We start from the raw sequence: 22,028 nt of genomic DNA, 5'->3' as shown, positions 1-22,028 counted from the left end.
TAACTATAAGTAAAACTTACAGCAGTATGGCAATTAGCATTTGATGGATGCCTTGGTTAGAAAGGGTTTCTCTATGACTAACATCAAATACAAGTAAAAATAATCTCATTCATTAGGAAATGTTCACAACAATTCATAGCTGAACAGAAACTTACTAGGGAAAAACTAGGTTTGCGGTTCTAAACATAGATTGGCTGACTTTAGGCTTAGAAGCTAAGTACTTAGTATTTGATTAGAAAACTATCAAAAAAATAGCACAACTATTGGGGATGTTTGACAGCATCTTAGAAAAAAAGGCAACATCAAATCACCTCTAAATTGTTTCCACAAACACAACAGACATATCCATGATGTAAGCAGGAGTTAATTCTCTTTTCAAATGTCAGAGAATAATATGTAACTACTTTAGAACTCTTGCAAAGTTTGTGAATCAATCAATTCATCAATCAATCAATGTTTTTATTGGAATATTTTTTTCCTCCAAAGAGAAAGAAAAGTAGAAGTGTGTAATTTAAATTCAGCTGCAAGGAAATTCTGTATTGCAGCCTAAGTAACTTGTTTCCCATGTTGTTCCTGTCTATATCTTAAGCCAGTTCCAGAAATCTTAGTCTGGATTGTAGCATGCTGGGAACTGAAGCAGGTTGGTCCACTGTCTGGACCGTGGCCACAGCAAAATTTGATTAGTAATCTTTTGCCCTTCCCAACTGTACAGGAGAGGCAGTTCTTGGTGGCTAGTTCCTTTGTGGACTTACTGGTGCCTGCCTTTTCCTTTTTCATTGTACTCCTCTAAGTTATTCTTTTTACCTTGCCTTGCCCTTCCCATTTGTATACATGGATGCTTTCACCTCCTACTCATATTCTCTCATTTGACACTAAAGCAGATGCTCCCCCCCTTAGGGAATCATAATTGCTTTGATGTTATCATAAAAAAGAAAACAGGAGGAAAAGTTCTTTTGACATGGCTATATTCCTTTGTAGGTCCAGGATAATTTTTAGCAAGGAAGAAATGATAGGTCAGCTTCACAGAAATAAGTAGCAACATAGTCTATATGTTACAGCTACTATTACCTCCAGGGATGCTGTGTGTCATTCACTAAAGCCAATCAAAGCTAGGGCTACTATTAGATTGCAATGAAGTATTGGAGAATATCACTCTGAAGCGCTTAAGATGGCTCAGGTTAAAATTAAGTTCAAACCAAGGCTTGAAAACACGAGTGTGGAATCCATTTTTAATGGGCTACAAGTGAGAGGGAAATAAAGCTGTCTGCTTCTGGACTTAGGAAACTATGGGTAGCTCACATTAGTACCCCCAGAATGAAAAAAAAAAGATTGTGGGCTAAAGCGATGACTCTGTGCTAGATTTAGTCACGCATTTATTAAATTTGTGCACCATCTCACAAGTATCAGGTTATACCTAAATTATGGGACAAAGATGTGGTTAACCTCTGTTCATTTACTGAAAACCTACCCTTAGCTAATAAGGTAAGTTTTGATAGTCCATGACTGAATTCTGAAATCAATGACTCGCAGCTGAATGTTTGCAACCTTGTCGCTCTAATGTTAAGCTTAGTGATTCATGTCTTAAATGGGGAGAGAAAAGCATACAGTATTTTTTATAGCAGTCACCTCCTGGAGAAGACTTCTTATCCACTGATCTGTCCCTGCAGCCTGAATTCTGCTTATCGGCCATCCTCAATCAAATCCTAGCAAGTCAGAAGACATATGATGTGCCACACCATGTATGATGGGAGAGGCACAGGTTAAGAACTAGAACTTTGACATTTGGATACAACACTTACACCATTGAACAAAACCCATAGCTTATCTTATCCCATTAATATCTACTTTTCTCTTTCCAGAGTTAAGAAGAAACTATGAAACACAACTATGACTCGAGCTCTGAAAACCCTTGACAATGTGAACCTGTGAGCAATTCAGCAATATTTCAATTATTTTCTTCTTGCTTCGAGGTCTAGATTATCGAGTTCACAAATGTCACTTTAACAAAAAGTGCTCAGGCACTAGAATCTGCAACATTTCTCAACACATTCAGTAAAAAAGAGGTATCACCTAGTCTGGCCCAAAAGCCTTTTTTTTTAAATAAAAAAAAGAAACCCTGTCTTCTGACTTGAGAGTTTAAGACCTGTCAACACCAACAAGTAGGGAGAGAACTGAGTGTTCTCTCTGTTAGCTCATCCATATTTTACCACCTCATTTGCAGAATGGAAGTCAAGGTTTTGCAAAGCCAGCTGTACTCAATGCAGTTTCTGTTATGCATATTGTATAGCAGACTACTCCCTCCAGCTCTTTTGGTCTTTGGGTATGATCCAAACTTCACTGAATATCTTTGCCAGCATTATGCTGAAAATAGCTGGGAGGAAGAAAAAAAAAAGAGGGAGGATTATTCGAGAACTTCATCTGCTTTCCTGATGAGCAATTAGCAACAAGCCTGAATAATACAACTTCCTCTCAGTGAGAAATGTTTGTGCTTACTCTGCAAGCCAGCCCATTGAAAACTCACCCCGTGATGCCAAACAAAAGCTTCCTTTTTTTAAACAACTCCAACCCTGTTTACAAGAGAAGAGAAAGCTTTTTACAATGTGGACAATTTGCAAGTGCGAAAGGGTTGTCTGACTCTGGGGGATTTCTTCCCTGTGAAGCCCATTAATCTTGCATGGGAATTAAAGCGCTTGTCAATATCTCTTGAAATTAACAAGCTAAAATCACAGTAGGTGACAGACAAGTGCCTTTCATATGGCAATAGAAGTGAGCAGAGTTAAATAGGAACCATCATCCCTTTCTCTGATTAGTAATGGAGTTGGAGACAGAGTGATTTGCATATATTAGCAGGAGCTGCATTTCCCAGTTCTAGACAAATTGGTTATTTTAAATAAGACCAGGTTTGCTGTTCTTACCCATCATGAACAGTTTTTTGTTTCATTCTTATATTCCCCCCTTCCATTTCTTATCATTATTCCTCTCTATTTATTTTTACCTGGAAAAGATTCATTATATTTTTAATAACCATGATCTCATTTAAGTACTCTGATTTTAGATCACCCAATAACCACAGCTTGGGGACAAGTCTCTTAGACTCTTAAAATAATGTTTAACCTGCCTTTTTCTTCATTTAGATATCAAGGGAATAAGCATCAAGTGAGTGTCTAATAATTAAAACAATGAAATATCAAATGTAAAATAAATATTAACTCATCGTGATAACAGAAGGATTTTAAAAAGATAGAAGGAGAGGTAGTTAGTAGCAGAAAGTAAACATAAAGGAACCCAGAAATAAAATATATATTTACAGTCTGAGAGCAAACTGTTATAGAAAGATTCAATTAGGCTTTCTGGGAGAGATTCTTCATATGATTATCAGCCCAATATGTCAATTTCTTGCCAGTACAGAGCATCTGATAGCCTCAAAGACTTCTCAGTTGATTTCCATGATGGCAATAAAGATGAACATGAATTCTTTCTTGTGATGAATAGACTATATCAGTTCTACCATTATTAGAGAATGCTTTGGATTCATCAATGAATGTTTCAATTCTGCATTGGAATTCTGTAATAAATAACAACATGGCTGCAAAGGACTTTTAGAAATAAGTTCTGCCAAAATGCTTTCTCTACCAAACTATCAAGGGAAAAACAAAGGCAAGCTTATTAAAGCCATGAAAGTCCTCAATAGTATCAGATATATATTTTTTTCGCATCTTGGCATAGCTGATATCTAGAATGTATAAAAGTTTCAGCAATATTACAGCACCTAGGACAAACTTTACATTTTCTATCTGTCATGAGGGATTTCTCTTTAAAAGCCATCAACAAAACCACCCAAACTTGTAACTTTCACTTAATGAATATTTATAGGATCATTAATTTCTTACAATGGGAATAACAAAGCATCTGGTTCAAGTTCTGCCAACTAGACTATCTAAAGTGTTGAAGTGGCTTGTTTGCCAAATAAGCTCTCATATTCCTCTAACCCATACCTAGAACTGTGTAGCTTCAGGATGCAGGTCTCCAATCAAATAGCCATGTTTTTCTCTAAACAGATAAATACCTGTTTAGTATCTGATCTTAACTCATTTGGCCTTGCTCATGGAAACAACTAATTGTTTGGAAAATCTGCTTGTAGTTCAGGTACCTATGCACTGAGCTTAATATTATCTTGCCAGGACCAATGGTATTTCCTTATTCTAAAATAACCATATCAAGTTTGGCATCTTTTCCCCATCTAGCACCTCTGGAATCAATTTCCAGCAGATTTATGGCTGCAGTCTGATCTATCAAAAAATTTAAAGGCATTAGAATGTTTATTTTTTATGTGCTTTGGTAAAGCGGATATATTCATTTTATGCAATAATGTATTGTTATATAAATACAGTTTTAATGGTTATTTTAAGTATTGTGGGCTCTTCAAGTTATAAAGCTCTATCTTGTAGTTTTTATTTTAAATTAGATTGCAGTGAATTAATTTTTGATGCTATACTGCACTTAGTTTTAAACTATTCAAGTACTACTATTACTACTTAAGCTGTATTCTCTTCGACATGCTTATTAATGAAACATTTTAGGAAACGATTAGCATATTTGCAGATGACACAAAATGGGATAGATATAATAGCCTAGAAGACAGAAATAAAATTTAAAAAGGGGAGAACTGAACATATCAAATGTAAATGCAAAATTATAGAGGAGAAAATTGAACATATACCATAGTTCATGGGACATGATTGCTTGATTATTGACTTATTGTGTGTCACTAAGTTATTGTCAGCTTTGAGCAGCAACTTAGATTTTATCAATTCATAATCTTTCCTAACCTCATCTTTCAGGTCCTCCACAAAACTGTCTTGATTGCTCTGTGATATGACCTGTGTCAGGAAAAAGAGAGGGGAATGTAACCAGAGATTCTCCTGGATCTCTCAGAAGGTTTGATGCCATCAACCAGCAAGGATGATCTAAAATTAGAAAACTAAATACCTCCCAGAAAAAAAAAAAGATGCTTAACCCTGAAAAGAGATGATCGGAAGAAATGTGGTAGCATTTGTACCTGAAAGGATGTCACAGTGAAACAAGTAAAGATGCACTCTCCATCATCTAGATGACATGGAATAGTGGACATAAGTTAGAGGAAGACAGATACAAGCTGAATCTTACAAAAAAAATCCTAACAGTAAGACCAGTATAAATGTAGAACGAATTATCTCAAGAAATGGTGCTCACTCATACAACTAAAGACTCAATGTCTTTAATTTGGACATCTCTATGGAGAGGGTGATAGACTTGATGTTCAAAATTGTTGTTTCCAACTTTATCATTCTCTGATTTAATCAGGCTCTGATTTAGGAGCAGATAGAGAGTGGTTCTTAATCAGTGGTGAGCACCTGTGAGTGGTCATATGAGAGTTAGAAAATGAAACATTTATCTTTTTTGCTAACTAAATTTGTGCTTAGGCTCATATGAAAATGTTTATAATAGATAGAATCTATCTTTATAATAGATAGAATCAAGATCACATGAAATGTTAATACCACTTTACAATGCCTTGGTAAGGCCACACTTGGAATACTGCATCCAGTTTTGGTCACCACGATGTAAAAAAGATGTTGAGACTCTAGAAAGAGTGCAGAGAAGAGCAACAAAAATGATTAGGGGACTGGAGGCTAAAACATATAAGGAACGGTTGCTGGAATTGGGTATGTCTAGTTTAATGAAGAGAAGGATGAGGGGTGACATGATAGCAGTGTTCCAATATCTCAGGGGCTGCCACAAAGAAGAGGGAGTCAAGCTATTTTCCAAAGCGCCTGAAGGCAGGACAAGAAGCAACGGATGGAAACTAATCAAGGAGAGAAGCAACCTAGAACTAAGGAGAAACTTCCTGACAGTTAGAACAATTAACCAGTGGAACAACCTGCCTCCAGAAGCGGTGAAGGCTCCAACACTGGAAGTTTTTAAGAAGAGACTGGACAGCTATTTGTCTGAAATGGTATAGGGCACGGGTGTCAAACTTGCCACGTCACATGATGTGTTGCGACGTATCGTAACTTTTTTTGCATTGGCAGAGCTGGGGTGGGCACGGCCTCCATATGATGCAACCTGCTCACGGGCCGGCAGTTTGACATCCCAGTATAGGGTTTCCTGCCTGAGCAGGGAGTGGGACTAGAAGACCTCCAAGGTCAGTTCCAACTTTGTTATTCTGTTATATCACTGTCATGGGAAATGGTGACCGTGGCTTATTTCTTATTTCTTTGCATAATGACCACACAGTGTCTGTTTTCTAATTGTATAGGGAAATGGCGTGGATTCCAATTGTGTCATGTGTGCATATGGAATATGTAAGATCTACTTTCCAATTCATTAAAGATGATAAGTTTATCCACTCCCCTCTTATACTTGCAATAAAATATATTGTTTACATAGGAAATGTTTACTTTGGCTCTAAGAATGATAATTCTGACAAAGATCTCTCTCTCTCTCTCTCTCTCTCTCTCTCTCTCTCTCTCTCTCTCTCTCTCTCTCTCTCTCTCTCTCTCTCTCTCTCTCTCTCTCTCTCTCTCTCTCTCTCTCTGTCTCTCTCTCCTATTTATCTATCATCCATCTATCATCCATCTATCATCATTCTATCCTAATTCTTTACCTATTTATTTCCTAAGTTTTAAATAGACCAAGACCGCAAATATTTAAAACAAGTTGAAAGAATAATTTGGAACAAGGATTAAAAAGCACTCCATGGGCTCTTAAAACTTTTGTTTTCATACTAGATAAAACAATGCACTATTGGGATCTGTCTACAACTTCAGCATTCCCCAATTAGTAAAAGGTTTTGTTTCCTTTAAATTGAGCTTGATTTTTGGTGACTTTGTGGACATGTTCGTTATTTTGCAACAATATGAAAGTGAATGTTCTGCAGGGGTTTTTCTTCTTCCAGGCTGTTCCAGCCAGAGGTTGTTTTTCTTTCCTTCTTTGCTTTTTCTCTTTTTTGGTGGTTATGAGAAGGAAAGAGAAGTCCAGAAGTCTTTGCTTTGTGGACTACTGAAGGACTCAGTTGCCTCCCCAATCCTGTTTAACACCTCTATGAAAACACTCGTGGGGACATATATTGGCACTGTTACACTGTACACATGTATGCCCTGAACCATTCAATGCTGTTGAAATGCTCCCTTGGAGCCTGGAGGCTTTATGGATCTGGATGTGGAACAAATGGCTTTAGCTCAACTTATCTGTCTGAGTACCTGTGAATTTTAGGGTCCCCTGGAACTAGTGATTTTCCACAATAACTTTGAATGGGATTACATTCCCCCCACAAACTGAATTGCTGCATAATTGCTGCATAATCTGAGAATCACTATGGATTTGTGGCCAAAAAAGCAGCTGTGGCCAAAAAAAGACATCACATGAATAAATTTAATGTAACAGTTGTACCTCTTCCTGGATCAGGAAGCACTGGTCATGGTCACTCATGGCTTAGTCACCTCCCAATAGGACTACTGCAATGAATTCTACATGGACCTGTCCTTGAAGAGCATTCAGAAACTTCACATTGTCCAGGATTCAGTGGTACATATAGTATTGGTTGCACCATGGATTGCCCAGGTAGCACAACTATATGAAATGCATTGTCTTAGAGTGGGTTTTCAGTGCAAATCCACCTGCCATACGTCACTTTTTAATGCCCTGTATGAAATGGGACTAGGTTACTCACAGGACTGCCTATCCCCAATGGTTTTGGACCATCTTTAGCACAGTGGAGCTTCTCTGGATCCCTTCAATGATTCAGTGTCACCCAGGAAAACTTAGGATGTGTGACTTTTTTATTATGGCATATCCCCTATGGAACTGCCTCCCCTACAGATGGCCCCAACTTTACTTGTTTTTCAGAAGGCTGGGAAAAGCCGGCTGTGTCCCTGGATAGTGTGGTCAAGATGTTTAAGTTACTGGAGCTCTGGCACAGGTATACGTGATAAACAAAAATAATTAATATTAAATTATTAAAATTAATATTTTAGGGAGCAACCAATCTTCTTGGTTTTAATGTATTTGTTTATTCAGTACTTCTCATTTAGTAATTGCTTCATTTAGTGGCTATTTGCAGTTATGAGCTATGAAAAACCAATGTTATCCTCACATGTACAAACTTTGCAGGTCTATAATGCAAAGAAAATCTGAAATGAGAGCATAAGGGCAGTTTGGTTACCTTTAGTGACTGCTTTGCTTAATAGCCAAGTAGCTGGTCACAACTGTGATTTCTAAATGAGGACTATCAGTATTTTGTTTGCCATCTAGAGTTTCACTGGATAATCACATACAATTGAATAATCATGGTCAATCACATACAATTGAATAATCATGGTCAAAGATCACATACAATTGAATAATCACATACAATTGAATAATCATGGTCAAAGATGTTTTTGAAATGTTATTTTCTGATTCTTCCCCCACTCCTTCATACATGTTAATTTTTTTCATGTCCAATTGAATCTACTCTAATTAGGGAATTACTATATATAATCTAATTGAGATTAAAATTGTAATGTACTTATGCATACACAAACCCATTCAAACAATGCACTCCCTCGCTTCCTCCTGTTTTTTAAATGTAATAATGTAATACTGGGACATTTAAATTATATGTTAAATTACTAACAAAACTTCTCTAAGAAGCTGATACATAAAGAAGTTCAAAGACAAATATTCATTTTTAAATAACCCACTAAAAGTCACAGTCTGCATATGTAAAATCAGAAAAGCTTTTCTACTACTTTCAAAGATCTAAATTAGAAATCCAAACAAGATGATTTCCCTTTGTATATTACTATTCACACTTGGTTCTGGAATGTTTATGGTTGTCATTTATCAATTCTGTTTATCTTGTGACTGTACACTTATTAAGGAAGCTTAAACTCTGTCACAGATGATAACATTTAATCCTGAGCATGAAATCAATTCATCTATACATTTATGTAGCCTTTGAACATTATTGCACCACAGAGGACCATTATTGTGATCCTGGCTTGTGTTATCTAGTAATTCAAAAACCTGTACTTGAAATTAGCTTCTAAATATAGAGTGTAAGTTTTCACAGCTGCTATTTATTTGTGAAATGACATCTGGGTAGTGGTATGAAAAGCAATGAATATGTGCTGATTTTTCAGTAGCCATGTTTCTAGCTTCTTCAGAGCATATTTGAACTGAATGCTGCAAAAGATGCCATGTTTTGCTTGGGTTTAATGGAATGGAATGACCAGAACTAGTTGGTAATCACCAAGAAGGTGATAGTTGATCATCTTCCTTCTTGCTTAAATTATTAGGATGCTTTTTTTAATTTCTATTGCTTCTGCAATAATTTTGGGGGGGAAAGTCTGCTGTATTGTGCCAGGATGCTGATATTTGTAGATCTATTTTGTGATTAGTGTTCAGCCAGCACTGGCTATCCAGTTTAATGTTCCCTTCAGGTCTCTTAATTCTGTACTTTCTGGGATGTGAATATTAAAATGAACAACATGATATTCCATAGAATGTAGAATTAAAGAACATAAAATGAAAAGCTTAAAAATTGTCAGATCCAAGGAACCAAGAACAACACTTGGAGCTACTCAACAGCAATTTCTTTATTGTTGCTCACCTATAAACTGAATCTTGCAAGACTAAAGCATTTATCTGCATAACTATTACTGGTAGATATACCCTGTGAACTGCTAGGAGGGGTTTGCCTTCACCCTTTTCCTGCACACCAAAGATTCCAAGCTATGTTGTCCTTTTGCCCTCTGTGAAAGACAGGCTCCCTTCTGTGACTCTGGACTACATTCCACAACAAAAATAGGGCAACTGGCTTTGGCTGATTGCCAGTCATGAGGGCCAAATATTAAATCTATATCAATATCATTAAATATCGATTCTATATTGAAATACCATTTTTTACAAAAATAACGAGGAAAATATATCACATAGAAAGTGTCAAGATGGCATAGAAGAGAAAGAAAAATATCACTGAAGCAGTAAGGATATCAAAAGATAGCAAAGCATAAAAGAGAAATCAAATCCCAGTATCTGAGTACAAAGATAAAGTACTATTCTGTTCTAATGTTATTGTTATTTCATGAGAGATGTTGTAGTATGACTCTTTCCACCAGTCGGATATTGATATACGAAAGTAATTAAGATGAGGTTCTTTTTCTAAGCTAATGTTTGCTGTATTGTACACTATTACTCTTCAAAGCTGGTATACATTGGAGCTACATATTAGATTCTTCCCAAATTAATGTTATTGAAATAGTGTGGAGAGACCATTTTGCAGCATATCTGAGCACCACTGCAACATCATCTGACACTATGAATGTCAGAATAAGTCCAAGCATTTATCAACATGCAGTTGACGTTCTATGTATTTTGTACAGTACAGTATTAAACATTTTCATTTAATGCTTGAAACTTCCCTTTTTCTCTGGGTCTGTGTTTTTGAAAGAGAAATCTATTCCTAACCCAGTTAATTGGGAAAGAAAACAAATAACCACATTTATTGATTAGATACTCACCCTGAATGCACTCCTGAATACAGATTTATCACCACTTGGCAACTTGGAGAACAACACATTATAGCCACCACAGAAATTGACATTCCTGCAACTAGTTTTCTACAACCGAGCCAAGCTATTGAGCTGTGTGAATTATGGCAGTGAGCTTGCCTGCAAGCAATAATGCGGAGTGGCAGTGGAGAAATTAAATCTGTGATGGCCAAGTATAAAACATTAATGCAGATTGTTAGTTAAGCTCGTTTAGGAGAAACTTTTCGTGAAGAAAGCAGAATTGAACGTAACATGATTCTGGGAATTCTTTTCCATTACCTGCTACCTGAAGCCTTTAACTGCATATCTGGCACCTTTTAAGAACTATTCCCTCCAATATACTGTACCAAGTGAGAATATAGTTACTTCTCAATTTTATCTAAGGCAACCTTTTCAGATTATGCTGAAATTCCTATATAGGAAAAAAAAATGGTGCAATCAAAAAAAATTGCAAGAGTAGCAAAACATTACACTTACAGAGAAATAGAATAGAAATATAAGTTAGGGGGCTTTTGCCTTAATTGACTGTAACCAAATATAGATGTCATGCTTGCCATTCAGAAATTCCAATGTTCAGTCCCTGCTATCTCCATGTAGGGAAAGCAAAAATGGAAAAAGGACGATTGTGATTTTCTACACAGCTTTCTGCGTAGTTCTTTTTGAAGAAGTTTACAATATAAATTTAACACTTAAAATATAAAATAAGATAAATTTAAACTATACAAAATATGTATTTAAAAGTTTGGAAGGGCAAAAATGAAAATGAAATAAAACCCTTTATAAAGAGAAGACTGCCATAATACTAAGCTCTTAGGGATTTCAGTATTGAAAACATTCCAGAGATCATGTGCCACCACTGAGAAGTCCTGTCCACAAGCAACTACAAAATTATGTTTGTCAGTCATGACACATGCAACAGGATCTTTTTTGATGAGTATAATTATCTGAATTGTAATGAGGAATGTAATGCTCATTACATAACAAAGGTGACCCCAGGAACCCCTCCATACTAGAAATGGAGTTTCACCCCATTTAAAATAGAAAAGCTCCTAAACTCTCATATTATCAATGTACCTCAGATGCTTTCCCTCTCAAATATTAGCTAAATGAGGTGAAAAATGTCAACAAAGTCAGTTGAATTGAGTCCCCTTTTGTATGCTTTTATTGTGGTGATGGGTCACTATTTTATATTCTATATTTCATATTTACATTTTCTGTATGATTTGACATTATGTTTGTATGGAGGGTGTTGGAGTTTGGTGTATGTTTCACACCACATTGTTGATTTGTGCAGCTTTATAAATTCAGCAATAAACAAATAGAGTAAACAGAAGTGGGAGGTGAAGTGTTGGGGTTTTTTTTAGCTCTTCCTACCGCCTTCATATAAGTGCATTTTATGCTTTAACTTTGTACACATGCATTGAGGAAAATTCAGAGGAAGAAAAGCAATTGGCAATCACTTTCCTGGAACAGAAGTGTGGGAGAGCACAGAAGCTGAGCCATTGTCCAATGGGAGGTTGTGATACCTTATAATGACTTTTTAAAAAATGTTTAAATTCAAGAAGGACTTTTGGAGGAGTAGACAGTGATCTATCAGACAAGGGCTGGGCTAGCTGACCTATAACATTCCATCCAATTTGACTGTTCTCTAATAGTTCTTATTCTACTTAGTTGTCAACATTCTCTTATTTTAGAGTCCAATTAAAATACTCAAAAGCATAGCAGACATAAGCAGAAATGATTGCCTTTACACAGGTACAAAAAAAATAATCTACGCATCATCTCATCTTCTACATACTTTCTTTTGTCTGACCTTTGCAGGACAGGGACATTTATAATAGAAACAGAACATGATTGATAATGTTTCATTGGTGACAGAAATAGTGACATTAGACTGGTTTTAAAACTATGTTTTATTCATGAGAATTAAAATCATTTCTGTCTTAGTGTAGCAAGAAGCCCCTATAGGGATGAGAATTTAAAAAATGGTATGGAGGAAAAAAACACAAATTAGCTCAAGTTGTTTTTGAATATGGCCCTGCTTAGTTATCTAGGAAAAATACAAGGAGATGTGATCTGGAGTTAATTCTATTTGATCTGGGTTTCTGACTCTGCCTCCTCTCAGAATGGCTATAGTATACTCAAGAAAATAAAATTGATAATGCTTGAAACCTAATGATTTCCCTGAAACTTAGATTTTGTTTGGTAGTTTGCCTATTGGCCCAGGGTAGGAAGGAAGGTTAAGACTGTTGTGTGGAATGGAGCATTTTGGGATGTCGAGGTGGGCTGAGAAAGTAGCAAGGAGCACTTTAGGTTGTTGCCTTTGAGTAAGTGACTATTTTGTGAGTAGCCATATTAATCACGATGGCACCTTTACGACAATGCTCACAATGTGCTTTCAAAATTCTAAGTGAGTTGTTTCTATCATTTCACTGTTCTATAGCTGCTCAGTTCTAGGATGTGGGTGAATTCCCACCTCATATGACCTGCTTGTTTTGAGTCCATTGATATGGTAGATAATCAATGTGAGTATTGTTTTGAGATTCTTGGAAAATCCTTGGTCAAGTCAACCATCTAAAGAGACATATTATTTACTTAGCTTTCCCTAGTTCCCTTAACAATTTTTGTGTTACAGTTTTCAGAAAGTTAGCTGCTTTAGACTTTTCCACCAAGAGCAGTAAAGAGTCCCAACACACCTTAAAACTAATCAAAATATTATTGCACAAGCTTCTGCAGATAATAGTCCTCTTCATCAGATGCTCAGGATATAATCAGAAAAAGAAACATTTTATATAAACAGCTAATGTTTGGTGGGAGGAAAGCTGGGATCAGGGAGGAAAGGGTTAAACAAGATGAGAAAAACAGTGAGAATTGCTCCTAGTGATTTTTAATACAGCAGTAGTTAGGTGTGATTCAGACATTCTTGCTTTGAAGACCTGGTTAACATGTGTAGTATAATTAGGAACTTTGGTCTTTGTTTAATGCATGAAAATGGTGTTAAATCTTCTAATGAATTGTAACTGGGTACTAACAGACATCACATTTTCTTTTCTCTATAGCTTCCATCTCAGTTCACTGCTTGTAGCATAAGTATAACACACCAAAAGACAACTTCCAAAAAATCAGTGGAGGAGAGAAGATCAGTTCCTCTGAACACTTTGTCTCTAACCTCAAGGTCACTCTCCTTGAGAAAAGAAATTACAAAGTCCAAATTACTTGTGAAGCAATTGAGACAGAATGTGCTAATTTTAATATCCCTTCTTCTGGACTCCCCTATCTCTGTTAGTACTGTTAGAATTAGTATACAGAGCTGTGTGTGGCTAAGCCATTTTATCTTTTTAAAGGTACAGTATTTGTGCTAAAAGAAGGTGGGCAATGTTGCCAGGGGTTCTGAACAAATAGTCACCATTTTGAAGTAAAATTTTCTCCACTTCATTAAAGCAGGGAATATAACCAAGTTTTTATGTACCATGATCTCTGGTTAAAATACGTCCACGTTGTGTTTATCAGAATGTGCTTATCATTTGAATAATTAATGATAGGTGGTAATACAATGGGAAAAAACCATAAAAATAAGTGATCTTATTACCAATTTTAGTCCACAAAGCCTTGCACATATGCACACACTTACTCCCAGGCATTGCTATATCTATGCTTAAAGGACAACTGCATATTTTAGCTGCAAACCACAATGCTATGCCAATTACAAAGCAGAGGTGAGGAAGTGTTAATGTGGTTAAATGTCAGGAAGGTAATTACAGAAGGTGACATTTATGTGACTATGCTGGACATCATTATTCTTTTGTGATTACTGTATTTTCCAACCTGTTGCTTAGCTTAGAATAGATATTTTACAAATAGCAATCTGGACATGGAAAAAAAAAACATCTATTACCCCCCCCCCCCCAAAAAAAAAGGGTGGGGAGGGGTTGTCACAACAACTCTATTAACCAAAAAGTAATTTGTGTTCATCTTTCTTGACCTTTATGTCATCTGTGGATAATTATTGCAAAGCCCTGAATATCTCTTTCACTGATGCTTTTTCTAGATAAAAAGAACTTGGAACTGAGCATGACAAAGATAACATGAACAAGTTCATCCAATTTGTGGCAAATTTTATTGCTATTTTAATTGCCTAGTAAATTGTTTTCGGTACACAAAATAATTGCATAAAAGGGATGTGAACATCAAATACGCTGCCCCCCCCCAAACTTACATGCAAACTGAAGCCTTGCTTTCCTGTTCAGAATCATTCCAAATGAATTTGTGACCAAACACTAGTATGTTCCAATATCCTGTTTCTTATGTGGATTATTTATTGCCAAGCTGCTGCCAACCAGCCTGTAGTCATTACTCATGCTAGGATCAATATCTGTGCCATTTTGCTTCCACCTTTGAGGGGAAAAAAATCAAATTATACTTATAATTTACAGAGGCTATTCGGGTTTCATTTTTATGTAGTTGCTGTAACATACCTGCAACAATGAAAAGCACAGTTAAAATATTAAAATATTGTATCATATTTTACAGCAGACTAATTTTTATACCCGTCTTGTAAATTTCACTGTAAATTTTACAGTTTGAAAAGCCTTCCTTTGAATGGAGCATTTTATGCAAACAACCAAATGTCTTCAAAAAGTAATTACAACTTATTCCTGTCATCCAAACTATACATTTAAATAGCAGAATCTGACTACATTCTTTTCTTCTATACTATAAAGGTTCCTGGAAATACTCTATACTTTACAACCCATGCTATCAGTGTAATAAATTTGCTTGTAATATATTTCCGACATCTAAATCAGAACATATTATACTTCAAAAGGCAAGTGGAAAGCAAGAAAGGGATGTTAATACCACTACTTTGAGAATGATAATGTAATAATGATAACACTGTTATTTTAAAACATGATCTGTCTCCCTTATCCTGATAAAGAGAAAATGTATCGTGTAGGTAATGTATCGCAACTATTTACAAATGTCAAAATAAATTATGTTCCATAGATAATAATATTTTGTACAGGAATAATAATAATACTTCAGGTGGTTTAGCCATTTCTTCTCATGAAAAAAATATGTTATCTAAAATCAAGTCTGCCCTGTGTCTGGGCAACAATATTCCGCACAACCACTGGATAGAAATAATTAAACTTGACTGTATTTTTTACTTCGTCAGATTTTGTTAACATCCAGGTATGATACTCTTTTCTTAAATACTCTGTAGATATAGAACTGAAGACTCTGGTCCCATACTGAAAGTTACATTTGCCTTGGCCTTCTGGTTGAATTTTTTTTATAGAATGGCAATCCAAAAATTTTGGGTAAACAACTCTTTTCTTATGTGGAAGAGGTGTTTGAAAATGAGCATTAGCATTTGCATTAGTCATAGAAAATTGTCATAAAGAGCTGACTCTATGATAGATATGGCAATGACAACAAACAATCTAAATTACTACAAAAATCCAGCTAATCATGTTTTCTATATGAATAATAACATGTTAGTTATTTGTTGTTGTGAAAAAATAAGTTATCTAAAAATAACTGTCTCTGTACCCACATTCCATACAATCACTCAATAGAAATAAATAATTAAAATTGTCTATATTTTCTGCTTCTTTGGATTTTTGTTCAGTTCCATTTAAGCAGAGTTTAAACATATTGAGACCCAATGACAATGTTGACTTTACATGCAAAAATTCATACTTTAGATTTTTTTTTTCATTTTGAAAACAAGAATTAAACTTTGAGGGAGTAAGGCAAGCCATTGGCAATTTGGGCTGTTTAGATCAGTTTATTTCCTTCAGGTAGTCCAGTTGTTGTAAGAGGAAATTGGTTTCCCTAAATCTGCCAAATGGCACTATAGCCTAAGCAGAAGGGATGGTGTTTATGCTGTGAATTCTCTTTATTTTCTTGGAGTGTCCTTATTCTATCCAAATGTCCTAAATCCAGGAAAATATTAGTGAAAGCAAGTAATGTTGCTATTACTTGTTGTATTAGTTTTTGGATGTGGGATAGGAGTTGTGAAAATTTTGCCTGCCATTACCATAAGGTAAGGTGCCATAAGGTAAAAATTGTTTGCCTCCGTTTGAATTCCTCCTTATATCTCAAGTCTACTACTACTGGAGAAATGGTTTTAGTAAGAGTTGTAATGAAGAAATATTTGGTACTCCTATTTTTGTGAACAGCAGATGAAGAAGAGACCTCACTGAGAAGGCCATCTATTTTCTCCCTAGGAACATGAAACATATTTAACATATATTATATGTGATCTGGTTGAAAATGTATTTTGTATTTTATAGTCTGACAAGATCTGTTCGAATGGAAATGGAAATGAAGCCAGAGTAAATTTAAATTAAATTACCTTGCCAATTTGTTAGACTACATATGAAGTTTAATTGGTATAACATAACTGACCTGACTCCCCTGTAAAATAAATAATTAAACAATCAATAATGCTTAATCTGAAGGGCTTATTTTTACAATGAAAGCATAGATATCTACGTATGCATGAAAAAGTAATTCATGTTCAGAGGCTGAAGGGGAATTTCAGAAAGGCTTACCTAAAAGCCTTTTGGATAAATACATTTTCCCCCCAAAATGAACGAAACTGAATGGATATTACATCAATTGAATTCCATAAGCAGTTGCCTGTAGCTCAGAAATGATTCTTGGACCAGTCTTTCAAAGGTTTGTCTTTATGCAGTCATAAGGTATCAGGGTCTTGCTAGCTGGCTGTTGCTGTTCATTTTAACTCTTCGATTCTTATATTCTTTATCTAATTTCATGTTTTTATCAGGTCTAGTGGACCTGTTGGGTATTCTGTAGCATTTCATAACTCAATTCTCTGGATTTCATTTTATTTTCCCCACACCACCCATTTAAATCTATATACAATATATGTCCCCTGGATCCAAAAATTTTTCTAATGCTGGAAACACTAGTGCTTAATTTGCCAGCTCACTTTAATTTCTGAATCAATCACTGAAATAACTGCTGTCATAATTACATGGTTCCCAATTAAACCCTATAATTGTTTCTCAACACAGATGCAAAGTTGTTGGCTTACTTGCAGCAAATGAATTTTTCACAGTGTCCCATAATCATTCTAATCACACAGTGTGATTATTATTAAACTGTGCATATAGATAAGGAACTCAGCTCCTGGTTATGGTCTTCTCTTAATTAATATGTTTAAATCAATGAAGGAAAGCTATTAATGGATGCATATGATTGCCAGGTGAGTCTTTAATCAGATCGTGCCTATCCTGATGAATTAATTAAAATTCATCAAGAAACAAAAACTTTGAAATGATTTGAAAAAAAATGTACATTCAGTACAGATTAATTATTTTAGAATGGATTTAAAATCCTACTGGTATTTGTGCAAAACATGCAAGTCAAAGAAGGTGTGAAAGTTCAATGTATGTCATGGAGAATGCCACTTATGCTGACTCTATTTAATAAATCTTCTCCAATAAATAAGTTCCTCGGAGACATGGAGGGTTCCAGTTGCATTTCAGCTAAAGTGACCAGAACACTCCTTAGTGACTCTAAGATAGTGCAGGATGATCAAGAATTGAAGGGATGAGCATTGGTCCATGAGACTATTTCATTCTACTAGGAATATTCTTATCCCATTTGTCATGTAGGTTGGCTTTCCCATTTAGGGAGATGGTTTTTGAGAGTGGAAGAGCAATTTTGGCCCCATTCAGATTGGACATGCTGCTTTTCAGGGCTTTTTTTCAGCCGGAACGCGGCGGAACCGCGTTCCGGCACCTTTTTCCGGGACGGCCGCACCGGAAATAGCCCCTCCCACACCGGAAATAGCCCCTCCCAAATTTTACTTGCATTCCTGTTCTCTAAAGGGGCGGTCCTAGGGTTTGATGAGGGCGTGGCCAGGTTTGAGTTCCGCCACCTTTTCTCCAAGAAAAAAAGCCCTGCTGCTTTTCATAGGTCAGTTTAAGCCTGCAGACCAGAGATTCCTCACTACTACTCTGTTTATTTTGATTATCATTCCAAATAGAGAATGTACTCCAAATTGAGTAAGCACAATGTTAGAGCAAGAAGACAAAATCTATTCTTGGCATGTCTGTTCTTGAGCAATTGGATGAAGTTGGAGAAAACCCAGTACAAACGCTGCTAAGAAAACAAAATATTTTAAACTGATACTGTCTTAGCTACATTCTATAGCTATGACTTTAAAACTTTATTAACTTTAACTTTATTTAAATTTCTACCCTGCCCTTCTCCCAACGGACTCAGGGCGGCTTACAGCCATTTAAAACAATACATAATACAATAAATACTAAATTTAAAAAGTAATTAAAACAAAATATTAATTGGCCATTTCTTTTTAAAATTGTTTTAAAAAAGTTTAACTGCATCCTTAATTTCAAGAGTAAAAAGTTCTACCAAAACTTTCAGGTTCAAGTCCCTTCCTTCCTTCCTTCCTTCCTTCCTTCCTTCCTTCCTTCCTTCCTTCCTTCCTTCCTTCCTTCCTTCCTTCCTTCTTTCCTTCCTTCCTTCCTTCCTTCCTTCCTTTCCTAATAGACCTCAGTCCCAAGGAACTTTCATTATTTGATATAAGGAAAATAACATTGAGGGACAGGTGTAATGACAACAATTTTGACCATTTTTAATTACAGTAGTGGCCAAAATTGTGAAAACCTTTTGGGAAAAATGTACAGTAGAAATGCCACCTTTGGTTAAGTTTCCACCAATGTTTCTTCTAATTTCTTTATAACTGTAGTCTTGTTCACTTAATAATACTATTTTACATCGCTTTCTGGGCAACCAGTCAACTCTTTTCACCATTTTATTACGTTTTACAAGCTCACTAAATGAAAGAAAAAATCCCCCAACCAGCTTGATAGCGATCACATAACACACTGACAAATGTCCTCCTCTCAGCTTCAATACATGACATCAATAACTGACTCCTATTGTGATCTAATTGGCTCATTGCCAAAACAAGATGATGAGCCTCTTGCCAACTGCCCCACCTGCCAGAGACCCCCTGGATCTCCCCCAACCCTGCCCGCCCCCCAAAGGCATCCCTCCTCAGGAGCAACATTGATGTGGCCACACCCACCCTGGCCACACCCACCCATGCTGCCATGACTACCATGGCCACGCCCACTCGGTGGCCATGCCCACCTGGCACCCGGTGATGCATAAGTGGGTTTCGGGTTGCAGTTTGGGCACTCGGTCTCTAAAAGGTTCGCCACCACTGACCTATACCATCTCAGACAGGTGATTGTCCAGTCTCTTTTAAAAAAACTTCCAGCAATGGACCAACCACAATTTATGGGGGTAAGCTGTTTCACTGGTTGATTGTCCTCACTGTCAGGAAGTTTCTCCTTAATGTTTTGTAGCTACTTAGTATCATGTGTTAGAACTAGTATGGCCAGAGAAGTTAATTCCCTTGTAATAACATTAGGTTCCTAAGATCTTAACTATTTCAGCTGAAATACTTCAAGTCACTCTGATCAGAAATGCACAACTTCTTAAACTCAGCAGTTGGCTGGTAGTGACAAATCAATCAATTCTAGGTATAGTTTGTTCTTCTTAGTGATGGATGAACTCCGTTCAACAAAATGCAGATTTTGTTTGACTCAACAAGGTATTTTCCTTAACGTCATAAAATAATTTGAGCAGTATTTTCCAAATCTAGAAACTCGGTCACAGAGTTCATCAAAACCAAAAGAGATCCAAGCATCTCAGCTACTGCCCTGACACAACATTTCGCCATAACAATAGAATATTTGGTTGGAAGGGAGAGATGAGGATTGAAGACTGATTTGAATTGGAGGAGGGATTGAAATCCAGCATGGGCCTGCCCCTGAAACTGATTTTTATATTTTGAAACCAGAGTAAATTAAGCATCATCACAGGACCTTTCCTGCATCTTTGTTTTATCATTTCAACTTAGAAAAATTATAAAAAACCTAATTAATAACAAAATAGGGGGAAAAATTTTTGGTGAATGGATACTGGAACATCTATGTCCTTGTATATTTTGGCTTACCTTAAATTGTAGGAGAGACTATATCCTCTTGAAGTAAAGCCACCATTTTCCTGTCCTAAAAATTGCCTTTACACAGATGAGCTTTTTTTTACATGGTAGTAAACCAGCTAAAGCAACATAGAAAAGTAGTACCACATACTGAAACAGTATCCTTAATAGAATTTCAGTGAAGATCCAATTAATGTTGGGAACAATTTTTCTAAGCTTATTTATTCAATGATATACATCATATTTTATGTTTTTATTTTAACTCAAGGTTAAAGAAAGACAAAAAAGACAAATACAAAAAATGGAAAGAGGGTCACCTAACCAAGGCCGATTATCAGCAGACAGCTAGAACATGCAAAGATGAAGTCAGGAAAGCAAAGGCTCAGAACGAACAAAGACTTGCAACAGAAATCAAGGATAATAAAAAAAAGTTTCTTCCAATATATTAACAATAAGAAAAAAGTCAAGGAAACTGTAGGCCACTAAAGAGAAAAGATGGCAAGGAAATAACAGGCAACAGAGAGAAAGCAGAACTGCTTAACTCATACTTTGCATCAGTCTTCACATAAAAAGAAACCATAGCCCAACATACCAAAAAAAAACACTGCAAAAGACAAACTAGAAACAAAAATTAAAATAAGCGAGAAAATGGTAAGACAACACCTATCCGACCTTGATGAATATAAATCACCAGGATCCAACAGATTACATACCAGAGTTCTGAAGGAGCTGGCAGATGTTATCTCAGAACCATTGCACCATATCTTTCAAAAATCCTGGAGCACCGGGGAAATACCTGAGGACTGGGAAAGGGCTGATGTGGTTCCCATCTTCAAGAAAGGGAAAAAAAATGGACCCAGGAAATTACAGACCAATCAGTCTAACATCAATACCTGGGAAGATCCTGGAAAAAATAATCAAAAAACAGATCTGCAAAAATCTAGAAGCAAACAAAGTTATAACTAGTAGCCACCACGGGTTTGTTAAAAACATATCATGCCAAACCAATCTTATTTCATTCTTCAATAAAGTGACTAAACTAATAGACCAGCAAAATACTGTGGACGTAGTATACCGTATATACTCGAGTATAAGCCGAGTTTTTCAGCCCATTTTTTGAGCTGAAAAATGCCCCCCTCGGCTTATACTCGAGTCAATATTTTTCCCCAGTTCTTTATGGACTTACAATATCCGAGCACCGTTTAAAGGGACGCCGAAGGCAGACGGTGCCCAACTGCGTGCCTTTCCCCCTTGGCGGGGTGGTCTTTTGCAAAGTCTTTTGCTGGGATATTGTAAGTCCACAGCAGCGCGGGCGGCAGCAGCAGCGGCGCCGTCTCCCGCTCCGAATCCCAGGCTGGAGTCAAGCCCTTTTAAAAAATGCCGGCTCGGGAGCAAAAGCAAAAGGGCGGGGGAGTGGGGCTTCGTTCACGCGCGGATCC

General features: G+C 36.4%; 1 protein-coding gene across 1 annotated transcript in view; it reads right to left on the bottom strand.

Moving 5' to 3' along the window:
* The window catches only part of LOC114922947 (contactin-6-like), a gene marked incomplete at its 3' end in the record, with an annotated part of 107,644 nt that overhangs the window by 77,800 nt on the left and 7,816 nt on the right, over positions 1–22,028 (bottom strand). Inside the window, 1 exon segment of the mRNA XM_029285177.1 lies at positions 14,791–14,966. Coding sequence (XP_029141010.1) covers positions 14,791–14,966 — 176 coding nt within the window.

The sequence above is a fragment of the Protobothrops mucrosquamatus genome, unplaced genomic scaffold, assembly GCF_001527695.2.
Source record: "Protobothrops mucrosquamatus isolate PMUCROS unplaced genomic scaffold, P.Mucros_1.0 scaffold1376, whole genome shotgun sequence".
Taxonomy (NCBI): Eukaryota; Metazoa; Chordata; class Lepidosauria; order Squamata; family Viperidae; genus Protobothrops; species Protobothrops mucrosquamatus.
The sequence above is the reverse complement of the archived record's forward strand: the minus strand, read 5'-3'. Positions and strand labels throughout refer to the sequence as shown.